The 15,688-nt window shown below is 37.6% G+C and overlaps 1 protein-coding gene across 1 annotated transcript in view; it reads left to right on the forward strand.

Moving 5' to 3' along the window:
* Nucleotides 1–15,688, forward strand: part of Ppm1d (protein phosphatase, Mg2+/Mn2+ dependent 1D) — a 45,547-nt gene continuing 29,859 nt past the window's right edge. Inside the window, exon 1 of the mRNA XM_027950332.2 lies at nucleotides 1–684. Coding sequence (XP_027806133.1) covers nucleotides 213–684 — 472 coding nt within the window. The 5' untranslated portion in view covers nucleotides 1–212. The remainder of the gene's footprint in view (nucleotides 685–15,688) is intronic.

Raw genomic sequence — 15,688 nt, forward strand, 5'->3', positions numbered from 1 at the left:
CAGGCGCAGCTTGTCGACTCTCTCGCCCCAGCGCTCTGGCCCAGCTCTCGCGGACAAGTCCCGACATCGCGCGCCCCCTCTCCGGGACCGCCCCCTCCTCCCTCTCGGCGTCGTCGAAGATAAACAATAGTTGGCCGGCGAGCGGCGAGTGTGTCTCCCGCCGCCGGATTCGGCGGGCTGCGTGGGACCGCCGGGATCCCGGCCAGCCGGCCATGGCGGGGCTGTACTCGCTGGGAGTGAGCGTCTTCTCTGACCAGGGCGGGAGGAAGTACATGGAGGACGTTACTCAGATCGTGGTGGAGCCCGAGCCGACGGCTGAAGAAAAGCCGTCGCCGCGGCGGGCGCTCTCGCAGCCGTCGCCTGCGCGGCGGTCCCTGGCCGCTCTTCCAGGCAGCGAAGTGTCGGGGAAAGGCCCAGCGGCGGCAGCCCGAGACGCTCGCGACCCTCCCCCGGACGCCGGGGCCTCACCAGCGCCCGGCCGCTGCTGCCGCCGCCGTTCCTCTGTTGCCTTTTTCGCGGTGTGCGACGGGCACGGCGGGCGGGAGGCGGCACAGTTTGCCCGCGAGCACTTATGGGGTTTCATCAAGAAGCAGAAGGGTTTCACCTCGTCGGAGCCGGCGAAGGTTTGCGCTGCCATCCGCAAAGGCTTCCTTGCCTGTCACCTCGCCATGTGGAAGAAACTGGGTAAGTTCCCTGGCTTATTTGGCGCCCGTCTCTTTTTTTTCAGGCACTTGAGGGCTTTTGTAGTATCTGCACCGCGTGGGCCCCCAGAGAGAGAGTGGTGGGAAGGAAGACTCTGCTTGGGCTTGTAGCGCTTTTTACGGAGGAGGTCAGGGCACACAAAAGTGGCCTTGCCAAAGATAGAATTGCTGTCTCCCTGAAACCGCTTCTCGCTTTATTTCCACCCCTGAGAGATCAGGGGGAAGCAGTCCTCTCCCTTTGCTAATTCGCTTTCGTGGTGGCCAAAGAAAGTGTTTGAAACCCAGCGCCAGGTTTTGATCAAAAGATAAATCGGAAAGACGTTCCTATGTGGGTCAGGCTAAGAAAGCGGGAAATGGCAAAAATCGTACCATTTCCTTACAATCTGTCATAATTTTGCTCTTGATGAACTTATCCCTCTCGGTTGCCTCCTATCGGCGGTGTCATTTCTCTCGGAGTAAAATTAGTAAAAGCTAATTTAGAAGGACTGAAATGTAATCATCCGGCAGTTTTAAAGTCTTTTTAGAAAACAATGTTTTTAGTTGTTGATAGATCTTTATTTTATTTATTTATATGCGGTGCTGAGAATCGAACCCAGGGCTTCATACATGCCAAGGCAAGTGCGCTACCGCTGAGCCCCAGCCCCAGTTTTAAAGTCTTGAAAGGAATTCTGTTGTGATCATAAGATGTTTTAGGAAAACATGAAAAGAAAAAAGAGTGGAACGTGTTGTTACCTTTTAAACTGGCCCCTGCTGGGGGTGCGTCGTTAACTTGTTAGGACTGTTTTGTTTGGTAGGTGCCTTACCTAAGTGCTTTCAGATAGTTTTCAACAGTTCTTCATTAAAAGCACTTTTATACGATGTAATACCTGTCAAAGTAACAAAGCTAAGGAGTTACTGTATACCAAATGGAAATAGAGACCTTAATTTCTAAAAATTCGGTGTAGTAGTTTCATCTAAGTTTCAAATGTTTGTAAAGCAACCTGTATTTCTGTACACAGCATATATCATTGCACAGAATTATAGCTGCTTATCTATTGCTGTGAATAAATGGCATGCAAGTTTGTTAGAGAAAAGAAATGATACTCTTTTGTCATTAAAAACAACCTTTGTGGGGCTAGGGTTGTGGCTCAGTGGCAGAGCACTTGCCTACCATGTGTGAGACACTGGGTTCGACCTTTAGCACTGCATACAAAAATAAATAAAATAAAGGCATGATGTCCATCTACAACTACAAAAAATATTAAAGCTTTGTTTATGATAGCATAATAAAGTTGCTCTATATTCGGCAAAGAGAAAAGAGTGTTACAGAATTGTAAAACAACATTTTTAGAAAGGTATTATTATAGAGTTGTAGACTAGTTAGTTTCAAAGTCTGTTTTCCATTTGCTTGGCTTTTTGCCAAGAAATATTTGATTGACTTAAAGACCAACCACTGGGCCTTTTGGAGGAGGTTCCCATCCAATCCCAGGGGCTCCCATTACGGATTTATTTATTTAATGGGCAATAGAGCAGAAAGCACTGGTAGTATATTCTAGAAATATATCATCATTGACTTCAGGGGAACTAGAGATGGACAGAAAGGCAACAAAACAAAATAGGGGGAGATTTGACACACAAAGAACTATTTAGAGTCCTGTTTATTTTCAGTACACTTTTAGCAATGTAAATTTACCATATGTTTGAATTTTAAGAATTAAAAAATCTTTTAAACTTTGCTCCTTGAACTTTTTTTTCTTGTTACTGAGATTGAACCCAGAACTGACTGAGCTAGATCTGCAGCCCTCCTCCCTGCCCTTTTATAAACAATTCTGTAGTTTGTGGAGACTTGAATCTTTTTTTAAATTTTTATTTTTTAATATTTATTTAATTATTTTGTGGTGCTGGGGTTGAACCCAGTGCCCTGTGCATGCAGGGCAAGCACTCTACCAGCTGAACTATATATCCCCAGCCCCTGATCTCCAGCCCTTTTTAGTTTTTACTTGAAATGTAAAAAGGGCTGGGGGGAAGAGCTGGGGATTGAACCAAGGGCTTCTCCTCTGGTGAACACAAGCTCTACCCCTGAGCTATACCCCCATCGCCTTAGGCATTTTTTAAGGAAGCAGGGGCCATACTATTAAATGTGTGTATTTTTTTTTTTTTTTTTTAACATGTACATACTTTTTTGAATCAAGCTTCCAATGATGAATGGTTTGGAGCCTTGCACTATACTTGTACTAGAGACACATGCCTTGTACCATGGCTAAACCATCCTTAAGACTTAAATAAAAAAAGAATATTCTGAGTGTATTCTTCACATAGGAAGTGCCGAAAATTGTTTAAGTTCACAATTTTTCAGCACATTTTCTTTTCTCTCTCTCTCTCTCTCTCTTTTTTTTTTTTTTTTTGGTAGTACTCTGTATTGAACCCAGTGCCAGTTATGTTCCCAGCCTTTTCTTTTTTGTTTTGAGATAGGGAACAGAATTTTGCTAAGTTGTGAAGGCTGGCCTTGAACTTGCAAATCTTCTGCTTCAGCCTGTGGAATAGCTGGGATTATAGGCATGTGCCTTCACAACATCTTATTATACTTTTTCTTTTGGTACCAGGGATTGAAACAAGGAGTGCTTAACCACTGAGCCACATCCTCAGCCCTTTTTATTTTGAGACAGGGTTTCATTAAGTTGCTTAGGGCCTCGATAAGTTGCTGAGGCTGGCCTTGTACTTGGAATTTTCCTGCCTCAGCCTCCCAAGTTGCTGGTGTTACAGGTGTGTGCCACTGCCCCCAGCTACTGTAATCTTAAATTATTAAGGACCCACAAAAGATTTTATTTTTGTGGGCTACATTTAATATTTCCCAGATGAGAAATTTTAAAAAATTCTATTTTAAAACAATAATAAACTGTATATAAATGTTTTTCATGAAAAAATCACTTTATTTCAAAATAAGTAATATTAGTGAGAAGAATGGCATTGTTTTATATTTTGCAGTCTTTTTAAATTTTCAGCCTAATAGAAGACAGCTGAACTTTAATATCTGCTTCTGCACTTAGTCTCTTGTGCTGTTTGATTGAAGTATATAAACAAAAAAGCAAATTCACACACATATGTGGGATGGTAAAGGGATATTTTTGGTGCCAAAGTGGTTGTTTCTGTAATGTTTGTCAAATGGGAATCTGAAATCTCATTACTGAACTTTGCATATTCTTACATTAAGATCTATTGGTCTTTCACTTTGAATGAATCTTTTACTCACGTGTGATTTTGTGACATGTTATATTAGTCATTTGGAAAATAATGGTGCACTGAGTTAGAAATATCTTCTGAATGTTGATGCATTTCATTATATAATAAATTGAAAAAAAAATCACATTTGTTTATATCACTGATTTCTTCAGAAAAATCTTTATTGAGAAGGTATCCAGTTAACTGGTGAAGATGTATATTCCAGAATTGAGGTGTTTTTTTTTTTTTAAATACTTATTTTTTTAGGTGTAGATGGACACAACACAATGCCTTTTATCTATTTATTTTTTTTGGTGCTGAGGATTGAACCTGGGTCCAGCCCGTGCTAGGCGAGCGCTCTACCGCTGAGCCACAATCCCAGCCGCAGAATTGAGTTTTTAAAGCAACAATTAGAAATTTATCACTGGCAATAGATACTGTCAGTTTGTATTGAAGCAAAAAGCTCACTTGGTTTGTTCTGAAGAAAACATACACCAAAAAACTAAGTCTTATTAATACAGTTCATTATTCTTTCAGGTAAAAATGATGGTCCATGGTTAGGGCATAGTTAGGGGTTGCTCAGTGGTAGTGTTTTCCTGGCATGTGGGAGGGCATGGGTTTAATCCCCAGCATTTAAAAGAAAAGAAAAAAAAAGCATGGTTAGTTAATTTCATGATCACAAATGCTTTTCTTCTAGACAGCATGTTATCTAACAGAAGCCTATTATTGTACTCCTGTTTTTTGTCATATTGAATATTAAAGACATGTATTCATGGGTTGAAGTTTTTTCAGGGGGGGTGGTTTGATTTTATGATTCTGGGGATTGAATACATAAGTGCTTTACTACTGAGCTATATCGCCAGCCCTTTTTATTTTATATTTTGAGACATGGTCTTGCTACATACCTGAGTCTGGCATCCAACTTGCCATTCGCCTGCCTCAGTTTCCAGAGTTGCTGGGATTACAAGCTTGTACTGTGGCACCTTGCATGGGTTGAGGTTTAATAAAATTAAGTTTTAGCCAGGTGCATTGGTGTATTCCTGTACTCCTAGAGACTCAGGATGCTGAGGCAGGAGGATTGCATGTTTAAGGCCCGCCTCGCAATTTAGACCTTGCCTCAAAATAAAAAATTAAAAGGCTAGGATGTTGCTCAGTGGTAAAATCCCCAGTATTTAAAAAAGAAAAAAAAATTGTGTCAGGGACTTTTTTTTTTTTTTTATGTTTCCTAGGCTTGTGTCAAATTTGGTGATCTTCCTCCCTTAGCCTCCTGGGTAGCTTGGATTATAGGATTGTACCATCATACCCAGCTTCATTAGGGACATTCTTAAGTGAAAATGGTTTGCTTTTTTTTCTTTTAACTATAAGTGGGTAGCTATGAAGAATAAAATGATTACTAACTCATTTTGGTGCCACTGTCTGAATTGCCAAGGCACTAGCAGTATTACCAACCATTGCTTTTGTACCATCAGTGCGAATGTCTATACAATGAACAGGGCGAATGAGCTCTTAAAATTGTTATGAAAATAACCTGGGCTCTGTGATGCATGCTTATAATTGCATTGACTTTAGAGGCTGAGGCAAGAGGATTCCAGGCCAGCCCTGGCAATTTTGTAAGATCCTATTTTTTTAAAAAAAATATTTTTAGTTGTAGATGGACACAATACCTTTATTTTATTTATTTATTTTTATGTGGTGCTAAGGATTGAAACCAATGCCTGACATGTGCTAGGCAAGTGCACTACCACTGAGGTACAACTTCAGCCCGAGAGCCTATCTTAAAATAAAAAATATAGAGGTCTGGGGATGTAACTCAATGGCAAAGTACTACTGGGTTCAATCCCCAATACTGCCAGAAAAAAAAAAAAATCCAAAACTACAAAAATAGTTTTGGCCTTAAAGAATCACTGTAAAAATCACAGACTGCTGTGAAATGCCGATATGCTATAGTGTCTGCCTCTTAGCTAAATCTTGAGGTTCTTAGGGACAAAGATAATTGCCTTATTCATCTTTAATTCTTTTGCCCTGGTGCTGGGAGTCAGACCAAGGGCCTCTGTCAAGCTAGGCTAGTGCTCTATCACTGAGCTAAATCCACAGCCCCTAAAATAATGGTTTTTTTAGCCTTTTTTTTTTTTTAAATTTGTTTAGCCCCCTTTCTTGATGGTTTAAAGAGGATGGTGAACATAGTGCAGCTTGTAGCTGTGTATGATAGTCTTATCAAGAGAGCCAAAAGAAAGTGAGGCATGATGGTGCACGCCTGTAATCCCAGCTACTCAAGAGGCTGAGGTAGGAGGATCACATTTTTAAGGCCAGCCTCAACAACTTAAGTGAGGCCCTAAGCAATTTAGTGAGACCCTGTCTCAAAATAAAAAAATGAAAAGGGGGAGGGATGTAAATCATTAGTAAAGTACCCTTGGGTTCTATACCCAGTATTCCCCCTCCCCACCCCCAACATGTGCACACATGCACACACAAAAATGTTACCTGAGTGCATTGTATCTCATCCTTCCACTCCCCATGAGATGCAACTGCTGCCTCAAATTCAGTGTTTATCATCCTCATTTCTTCATAATGTAATTGTGTCACTGCATATCTAAAGAATATATAGTACCTTTTGCATATTTTTTATAACTTAAATGACACCTTACTATATGTATTCTTGTCTGTCTTGCTTTTTTGGTTCAGTATAGTTTGTGATTCCTTCTTGTTGATACATGTAGCTCAGTTTGTTTTCATCTATGGATAGTATACATACAAATATGGTGCTCATTTATTGTATTCCCTCCTCTTTTTTTGAAAAGAGGTCTTGCTTCCTTGCTTACACTGTTCTGGAGCTCCTGGACTCATGAGATCCTCCTGCCTGAGCCTCCCGAGACTCAAGTGCTGAGACTACAGGTGCATGGTACCATGCCTAGTTCTTTGTATCCTCAATGAATATTTAGTTTTCCAACCATTTATAATGAAAAACATATCTGTAACCACTTTCATGATATAGCAGTGGAATTGAGTAGTTTTTATGGAGACCATATATTTTACAAAGCCAAAAACATTTCTCTGTCCCTTAGAGAAAAGATTTGCTGACTCTGTTCAGAACAATTGTTGCATCATGGAGTGTGCACATCTTGAACTTACTAGCTATTGCCAAATTGCCTTTCAAAGTTTTTGCACCAGTTTACTCCTGAGAAGTATAGGAGAGTATATAGTTCTTCCACCTTCTTGTGAATAATTGAAGTTGTCAGACTACATATTATTTCATTCTGCTGGATATGAAATTGTATCTCATTGTGGTCTTTTTTTTTAATATTTTTTTTTTGAATTTTTTAATATTTATTTATTTCTTAGTTTTCGGCGGACACAACATCTTTGTTTGTATGTGGTGCTGAGGATCGAACCCGGGCTGCACGCACGCCAGGCGAGCGCGCTACCGCTTGAGCCACATCCCCAGCCCCTCATTGTGGTCTTAATTTTCATTGTCCTGATCACTAATTGAGATTAAGCACCTTTGCTTATATAAGTAGGACTTTTTTTTGTGTGTGTGCTGGGGATTGAACCCAGGGGCGCTTAACCACTGAGCCACATCCTCAGCCCTCTCTATCTACCTATCTACCTACCTACCTCCCTATCTATCTATCTATATTTTGTTTAGAGACAGGGTCTTGCTGAGTTGCTCAGGGCCTTACTAAGTTTCTGAGCCTGCTTCAAACTTGCAGTCCTCCTGACTAAACCATCTGAGCCTTTGGGATTGTAGGTGTATGCCACTGCACCTGTCTGTGTTTTCTTTTTATGAGACACCTTTAAATCTTTCTGTTCATGTTAATATTTGAATTGTTTTCTGTCTGATTTGAAGAAGTTCTTTATTTCAGAGGAAGTTCTTTATGTATTTCAGGTACTAATTCTTAGTTACAGAGGTTGCAAATTAGAATTTTAGTCAATTTTATGTTTATTAATCAATAAAAGATTTTACATTTAATATAGTTTTGTTAATCATTTCCTTCAAATTTCATGCTTCTTTTGAGTTCTATTGAAGAAAATTTTCTATATTTTTTATTTTACAGAAAAAAATTTTGACACTGGGAATGAAGCCTTAAGTATGCTAGGCAAACATTCTATCATTGAGCTACTTATCCAGGTCTTTATTTTTTCAGCTTATCAAGTTATATTTTGAAATGGGGTTTTCCTAAATTGCCCTGACTTGTCTTGAACTTGTGATCTTCCTGCCTCAGCCTCTTGAGTAACTGGGATCCCAGGCATGTTCCACCATGCCCAACTTTTTTCTGTACTTCAAAGTTACAAAAGATATTTTTGTGTTCTCTTCTTAAAGATATGTAGTATTGCTTTTCACAATTAAGTCCTCTTATTTTATCTGGGAGTGCTGGCACATACCTGTAATCCCAGCAAGTATGGAGACTCAGATAAAAGGGTTACTGGAGAGCAGCCTGGGTAACTTAGGGAGAACCTGCCTCAAAATGAAATTAAAAAAAAAGAGCTGGGTCTATAGTTCAGTGGTCGAATGCTTGCCTAGCATGTGTAAGGCCCTGGGTTCAAACCCTAGATCCACAAGAAAAAAAAAAGTTAATCATTTTTGTTTTTTGTCATCTATTTATGTGTGTGCTGTTCAATATAGTACCCACTGGCTGCATGTGACTACTTAATATTTAAGAAAGAAAGCTTTATTGAGATATATCGTACATACAATACATGTTACATTTTAAAGCATACCATTTGGTAGGTTTTTTATTTTATTTTTTGGTTGTAGATGGACACAATATCTTTATTTTATTTATTTAATTTTTAAATTTTTATGTGGTGCCAGGGGATCAAACCCAGTGCCTCACATGCTAGGTAAGCATGCTAGGTAATCACTCTACCACTGAGCCACAACCCTAGCCCCCCAATTTGGTAGTTTTGACACATGTAAGAGTGTGTGTGTGTGTGTGCGCACATGTGCCTGCCATACCAACATGATAATATAATAAATATCTTTCACTACCAAAAGTTTTCTCTTGCCTGTTTATAATCACAGTTGACTCTCCATATCCACAGGTTCTATATCCTCAGATTTAGCCAAGCATGGATCAGAAATATTTGGGGAAAAAAATGCATGTGCACTCAACATGTACAGATTTTTTTGTCATTATTCCCTAAATAATACAGTATAAATACTATTTACATGGTATTTACATTGTGCTAAGTGTTGTAGGTAGTCTAGAGAAAAGATATGGGAGGATGTGCATAGGTTATATGGTACTTTATATAAGTGCCTAGGGCATTTGTAGAGATTTTTGGGGGATTCTGGAACCATTCCTCCTCAGATACCCAGGGATGACTGTACTCCCCATGTTCCACAGCTTACATTCATAAGTAACCACTGCTCTGTAGATTATTTTGCCTTTTTTTTTTTTGGTACTGGATATTGAACCCAGGGGCACTTAACCACACCACCAGCTCTTTTTTCTTTTTTCTTTTTCTTTTGTATTTTATTTAGAGACAGCTCACTGAGTTGCTTAGGTCCTTGCTAAGTTGCTGAGGCCCGCTTTGAACTTGGGATCCTTCTGCTTCAGCTTATCAAGTTACTGGGAGCTTTCTAGGATTGTAATATATGGAATCTTACAGGATTTTTTTTATCTTCCTTCTTTGACTTAGCATAATTATTTTGAGATCACTTTATTGTAGAAATCATTATTTCATTCCGTTTTATTGCTGCATACTATACTTTATCTGTTCACCTTGTGATGAACATTTGGGTTGTCTGCAGTTTTGCCTATTAAATGAAGCTGATATAAAGCTTTTTTTTTTTTTTTTCATCAGTAGAATGGCTACTAATAAGAAAGAATGGTAAAACTAGAAAATCACATTTGGTAACCATTATAGTTATTTGTTCAGCCAAAAAAATATAATGTTAAAACTAGTGGATAAAATTTGAGGGAAAGAATTATATTTCCTAGGGGTACTGTCACAAATTCCAAAAGATTGGATGACATGAAAGAACAAGAATTCACTCTTTCATGGTTCTGGAGGCTAAAAGTTGAAAATCAAGGTGTCATCAGGGTTGGACAATTCTTGGGATTTCTTGGCTCCTAGATAGATCACTTAATCTCGACTTCCATGTTTTTATTGCCTTTTTCTGTCTTTTGTTCTTCTCTAAGGACACTTGTCTTTGGAATTAGTGCTTGCCTACTCTAATCCAGGATGAGCTTTTTAAACATTCTTAACCTATTTACATCTGCAAAGGCCTTTTTTCCAAATAAGGTCACATTCATAGGTTTTTGGGTGGATATATCTTTTCACTTAGAGATGAGAAATACCATTCAGCCTAATCAAAGGATATTTACAGTGTCTCAGTTTATCCCACCCCAGAATACTTTATTAAAAAAGAAAAAGATGAGAGCCGGGGTTGTGGCTCAGTGGTAAAGCACTGTGCCTAGCACATAAGAAGTGCTGAGTTTGATCCTCAGCACCACACAAAAATAAATAAACATAAATAAAGATATTTAAAAAAAGATTATAGTGGAGAAACCTGGTAGACCTCATCTTAAGTAATTAAAAATAGCAGTAGTTTTAATGAAACAAGTGGAAATTTTATACTGCCTCTAATAAGATTATAGTTAATAATAATACTTTTGTGATATTTCTAGTGCTTAATAACCTGAAAACAAATGTGAAGATATATAAAACAAACCCAAGTTGAAAGACATTCATGAATTGGCTGGCCTAGTATTCCTTAAAAGCACCAAGGGAACATGGGGAATTATTCCGGATATACGAGACATAATAAGGAAAATAACAAGAGATTATGGGTTTTATCTTTTGTTACATATAAAGCACATTATTAGGATAATTGATGAAATTTAAATGAGGTCTACTGACTAGATGGTGATGTGATGTCAGTGTTAACTTCCTGATTTTGATGGTGGTTATGGTTTGAGAGTGTCCCCCAAATTCATATGTTGGAAATTTAATTCCTTAATTTGGCAGTGTTGGGGAGTGGGGCCTAGTAGAAGGTCATGGGGATGAAGCCCTCAGAAATTCATTAATGCTTTTCTCTAGAGAATGAGTTAGCTATGGCCGGAGTTTTGCCCCTGTTCTCTTTCTTCCCTCTACCTGTACTTGTCCTTCCACTTTCTGCCATGAATTGAGGGAGTAAATGCCCCACCTAGCTCACAGGATGTGGCCACCTAATCTGAGACTTTGTAGCCTTCAGAAGTCAACATAAATGTCTATTCTTTATAAATTACCTAGTCTTAGATATTCTGTTATAATAATAGAAAATGGTTTAAGACAATGGTTGATTATGAAGGAGAATCCCCTTGTTTGTTAGGAATTAGGTACTATAAATATTTGGGATATCTTGTTGGTGGTTTACTCAATATTGGTTCAGGAAAAGAAAGTTCTTTGAAATATTGGGAAAAAAATAAAACAAGAAAGTTGAAGAACTAGGTATCATGAAGATCATAATCCCGGGTACCTCCACCAATATATATGGTATATTCATAACAGATTAAAAAAGGCTATATTTATTTGTTTTAGTAAAGAAAACCAGAAATAGCAGTTTCTTTTGTAATCACCCCTTATTTATAATAATCCAGTTATTTTCCAAAAAAAGTCCCAGAGTTTTTAATGGTCAAACTATAGAATGGAATATACAGGATCACCACCACTGCTGTTTTCATGTTTTACTATTGGCACCAGTCTTTGTGATTTAAAGGAATGCGAGAATGTCTTTAGTTTACTATTTTGGAGGACAGTATCATTGTTAGGGTGTTCTGAAGTTTTGCAGTTGGCCTGTTCTAGTAATAGGCTTCCTAACTTGTCAATTAAGAGTTATGAGGGAGTCCGGCATGGGTGGTGCATATCTGTAATCAGTGGCTTTGGAGGCTGAGGCAGGAGGACAAGTTTAAAGCTAGCCTTAGCAATGTAATGAGGCCCTAAGTAATTTAGCAAGACCTAGTCTCAAAATAAAAAAAACAATAAAAAGAGTTGGGGATGTGACTGAGTGGTTAAGTGCCCCTGGGTTTATTAGTTCCTGGTTACCCAACCCACACACAAACACACACAAAAAGAGCTATAAGGGAACCAAGTGTGAAAGATGGGTGGTATGTGCCTATAATCCCAGGTACTCCAGGAGCCTGAGGCAGGAGGATTGTAAATTTGAGGCCAGCCTGCGCAATTTAGCAAGACCTTGCCTTAAAAATAAAATTTAAAAAGGGCTGTGGATATAGCTCAGTGATAAGACTGCCCCTGAATTCAGTCTCTAGTAACACACACACACACAAAGTAAAAATAAAAAAAGATACTGTAATTAGTTTAGTAGGATGAATTAAGAACTACATTTGAGATAAATGGTAATCAAGGTTACATTTGAAACCAATTTCATTACTTTAGGTCATTACAAAATATCTCTGTACATGTTACATATGCTTTTGAACAAAAATTTGATTTAAATATTAATTTTGTGTCATGAAATGTTTTTTTTTTTTTTTTTTTGCTATTTTCCCCAATTTTGTTTCAGGTGATTTTTGTAAATGGCTGAATTACTTATATGCTGTAGGTAAAAATGCTTGAGAACCCCTCTTTTCTGGATATCTCCTTATTAACTTCCATTGTGATAATAGGTTTTTTCCTTATTTTTAGATTCTTAGCTGGAGAGAGCAACCTACTACAGCTGTTTAAAGTTTCATCAGGAAATAATAAGGGAATAACATATATTCCATGCTTATATAATTATATCAAAATTTTTACTGTCAGGTATAACTAAAAATAACCGAGAAAAGAAGAGAAATAGGTAAGACACAAAATAATTGAAAGCACTGTAGATATTTACCGCATCCTCTAAGCTGAGCTTTTAGAAATGACTTCTGTAACCAGACTGAAGAACTGAAAGGGCTAAAGAGCCATATCTGCTCTGATCTATGCTAGCAAAATTGATATTTTCTCCCTGTTTCTTTTTATCTTAAAAAAGTTATAAACTGGGCATGGTGGTATGCCCAGCTAATAATTTCAGTTACTTAGGGAAACTGAGGCAGGAGGATCCCTTGAGCCCAGAAGTTAGGGACCTCATCTAAAAAAAAAAGTTATGAAATATATGTGTGTGTGTGTGTGTGTGTGAGAGAGAGAGAGAGAGAGAGAGAGAGAGAGAGAGAGAAAACCTAAGTATACACTTTCCATCCAGTTAGGAAAGAAAACATTGTTTGTACTTAAGACACAGCTATATGTCCTTTTTTCTCCCCCAAGGTGTGATCACCATTCCCATTTTGTGATGATAGTTGTGTAGTGATTTGATTTTTATTTCTTAATAGTTTGAGCAACTTCTGTCTAAACATAGAAGCTAGTTTTTGAAGAAAATTATACTGTATGTATTCTTGTACTTCGTCCCCCTTCCCCCCTTTTGGCAATATTATTTAGTCCGGGCCTTGCACATGGTAGGAAAGCCCTGTGCCACTGAGCTGCATCCCCACTGCCTCCTCCACTCTTTAAACTTTTAAGATAAGGTTGAAATTGCCCAGGTTGGCTTGGAACTTGCTTCAGTATCCCAAGTATCTGAGATTACAGGTATTCATCAGCATGCCTGGCTCAATCTTGTGCTGCTTATGAGATTCTTATACTATGTGTATATATGGTAGTCCAGTCTCTATGTTGAAGTACATTGGGATGAGTTGGCCCATTTTTAGCCTTCGTGAACAGTGCTGCTTTGAACATTTCATATAAGTTCTTTGAATATGTACCTTAACATATCATCTACCATATGGTATACAACTAGGGGTAGTCAAAGCTATATATAAATCTTCACATTTTATAGGTGATGTCTAAATGTTTTTGAAATGTTATCATTCTATACTCCTGTCAGTAGCTGATAATTCGTGTTAAAAAAAAAAAAAAAAAATATATATATATATATATATATATATATATATATATATATATATATATATATATATATATATTTGTGGTGCTGGGGATTGAACCCAGGGTCTTGTGCATGCTAGGCAAGCACTCTACCAACTGAGCTATATCCCCAGCCCTATATATATATTTTTTGGTACTGGGGATTAAACTCAGGGGCACTTTACCACCCCCAGACCTTTTATTTTTTGTCATTTTTAATTTTGAGACAGGGCCTTGCTAAGTTATTGAGGCTGACCTTGAAATTGTGATTTGTTTCTCCTCAGCCGCCTCTGAGTTGCTGGGATAGCAGGTGTACACACTGCACTGGAATTGTCATTCCTTATTCTTTACCATAATTGCTATTGTCAGATTTTATTTTTCTTTCTTTCTTTTTTTTGGGGGGGGGGATATTGGGGATTGAACTCAGGGAAATTGTGTTCCATTTACAAGAATTTTTTTTTTTTTTTAACAAAAAGAAACAACTATTTTGCATGTGTTTTGGTTGTTTTAATTTCTTTGCTAATGCCTATTTGGGCCTTTTGTCCATTTTTCCATTTAGATAGTCTTAGTGATTTGATTTGTAGGGACATTTTATATTCTCTTCCATTCTGTGAGTTGTCTTTTCATGGTATCTTCTGAAAAATAGATGTTTTTAGATGTAGTTTTATTTTTTTATGGTGTGTAATGTGATGGTTTGATGTATGTATATATTGTGAAATAATTGCCAAAATCAAGTTAATTAATATATTTATCATCTCATATAATTACCAGAAAAGGTGATGAGAACATATAAGAGCTACTCAGCTCTGGTATATAGTTGCTAGACTGTGCATAAGATCTTGAGAATTTATTCATCTTAAACCTGGAAGTTTGTATCCTTTGACCATGTCTACTTCTCCCAGTCCCTAACCCTTGACAACCATCCATCTAGTCTCTGCTTCTATGAGTTTGATTTTTTTAGATTCTATCTATAAGTGAGGTCATATAGTATTTGTTTTTCTGTTGCTGGTTTATTTCATGTACCAAGTATCCTCCAGGTTTGTCTTTATCATTGGAAATGGCAGGCTTTGCTTCCTTCCTTTTTGGCTGAATGATATTCTATTGTTTGTAGAGATTGAATAATATTTTTATTATTAAGAAGTATCTGAAGTATTGGGACCAGAAGTGTTTCGAATTTTTTCAGATTGTGGAATATTTACATACATATAATGAAATATCTTGGGAATGGGATCTGAGTCTAAACACAGAATTCATTTGTGTTTTATATGTACCTTATACACAAAGCCTGAAGCTGATTTTATACAATATTTATTTATACAATATTTATTTATTTAGAGTGCTAAGAACTGAACCCAGGACCTTGTGCATGCTAAGCAGGTCCTCTTCTGCTAAGATACACACTAGCTGAGCCTGCATTTTTGTATACATCCTATCAAATACATAGGTCAGGTATCAAATTTTCTATGTGAGGCAGCCTGTTGGTGCTCATAAAACATTTTGGATTTCATAGTTTTGGGTTGGGGATTTACAGCTGGTATATGTTATATTTCCTTTATCCATTGGCCAAATACATAGGTTGATTCCATATCTTAACCATTGTGAATAATATTGCATAGAACATGGAAGTAAAGATCTTTTTTTAAGGTCCTGATTTTATTTTCCTTGGGTATATGCCCAGAAATGGAGTTTTTTTTGGTTTTAACATTTTTTTTAGTTGTAGATGGACACAAAACCTTTAATTATTTATCTTTATGTGGTGCTGAGGATCGAACCCAGTGCCTCACCCATGCTTGGCGAGTGCTCTATCATTGAGCCACAATCCTAGCCTCCAGAAATGGGATTTTTAAGTCATGTGGTATTTCTATTTTTAATTTAATTTTTATTTTTAATTAATCTCTATACTTTTTTCC

This window comes from Marmota flaviventris, chromosome 17 (genome assembly GCF_047511675.1).
Source record: "Marmota flaviventris isolate mMarFla1 chromosome 17, mMarFla1.hap1, whole genome shotgun sequence".
In the NCBI taxonomy this organism is placed as follows: Eukaryota; Metazoa; Chordata; class Mammalia; order Rodentia; family Sciuridae; genus Marmota; species Marmota flaviventris.